The sequence below is a fragment of the Acyrthosiphon pisum genome, chromosome X (assembly GCF_005508785.2).
Source record: "Acyrthosiphon pisum isolate AL4f chromosome X, pea_aphid_22Mar2018_4r6ur, whole genome shotgun sequence".
Lineage (NCBI taxonomy): Eukaryota > Metazoa > Arthropoda > Insecta > Hemiptera > Aphididae > Acyrthosiphon > Acyrthosiphon pisum.
Genome location: NC_042493.1, coordinates 23,377,435 through 23,378,871, shown reverse-complemented (window position 1 = coordinate 23,378,871; position 1,437 = coordinate 23,377,435). Strand labels below are relative to the sequence as shown.

Here is a 1,437-nt window from a genome sequence, read left to right as displayed (position 1 = left end):
CGCGTTCTAGTGAGCGCCATGAACGACTGGTTTGTGTGTTCCGCGGGAATAACGTATAATCACTGCGCGAGAGCGCGTCGCGGTAGTTGGTACACGATCGATGACGACTCGTAACGAGAGCGCGCCACGGGACTGGGGCGTTCGAGTTTGTCTCGTTACAAAGTGTTGGAGCATTGGTTGAAAAATTAAAATCTGATGACAAATTAAGCCTTGTTTATTACAAGTCACAAGGTCAAATTGACACAAATTATTTAGGACTAAAAGAAGATGATTTTTTATTGCTCCTAATGAACGACTATCAAAAATCCATGTTAAACAAATTTGGAAATGATGTTATTTGTATTGATGAAACGCATGGGATGAATTCGTATCATTTTAATTTGACAACAATCATGGTTCTTGATGATTTAAGAGAAGAATTTCCATGCTCTTTTATGATTAGTAATCGAGTTGATGAAATGGTCTTGAGAATATTTTTTGCTGAGATAAGGGACAAAACCGGTATTATTCAGCCCAATGTCTTCATGTCAGATATGGCTGAAAGTTTTTATAACGCTTGGGTTGTTGAAATGAAACCAGCGAAACATAGCCTCTATTGTACATGGCATGTAGATCGTGCCTGGAGAAAAAGTTTAAATAAAATTAAAAACAAAACAAAACAGGTGGAAATATATAAAGTATTGCGAAAATTACTTCAAGAACGAGATGCTGAAGCCTGTCGTAGAATGTTTGACAATACTATATCGAATGGCAAAAGATGACGAAACTATGCATTTCTCAAACTATTTAATTAGTTATTATGCTCCATCTGTGCAGTCATGGGCTTATTGCCACAAACTAAATGTTGGAATAAACACGAATATGCATATTGAAAGAATGCATCGGACACTAAAACACATATACTTACAAGGCAAAAATGTGAAGCGACTTGATAAATCTCTGCATGCCTTAATGAGATATACTAGAGACAAATCAATAGATAGGCTTATTGTTTTACATAAAGGTAAAATAAACTCAAAAGTATAAGAGTTGCGCAAAAGGCATAAGACAAGCATTTTAATGTCTCTGGAAATGGTACTTAAAAATGTTGACGGCAAGAGTTGGAATATTTTATCAGGAAAAACCAATGAAATGTATGAGGTGAACCAACTCAAATCCAACTGTGACTGTCAAATAAATTGTTATGATTGTCAGTCTTGCATACATTGCTACTCATGTTCATGCATAGATAGCATGGTTGCGAAGTGTTTAAAACAATTGGTTTTAAACGTGTGTTTTAAACGTTTTAAACATGACTCCTTGTTTTAAACATTTAATACATCAACATTTAAAACATAACGTTTAAAACATGTTTTTTTTATAGTCTTTTAAAACAAAATTATTTATCTTATTTTCAAAAATTAATCTTGGATGTTGGTCACACTGTCATAGAAATTT

General features: G+C 34.1%; 1 protein-coding gene across 1 annotated transcript in view; it reads right to left on the bottom strand.

Moving 5' to 3' along the window:
• Positions 1–790: 790 nt before the first annotated feature.
• Positions 791–1,437, bottom strand: part of LOC100574019 — a 1,459-nt gene continuing 812 nt past the window's right edge. Inside the window, exon 3 of the mRNA XM_029485059.1 lies at positions 791–888. Within this exon, the coding sequence (XP_029340919.1) occupies positions 791–888 (98 nt within the window). The remainder of the gene's footprint in view (positions 889–1,437) is intronic.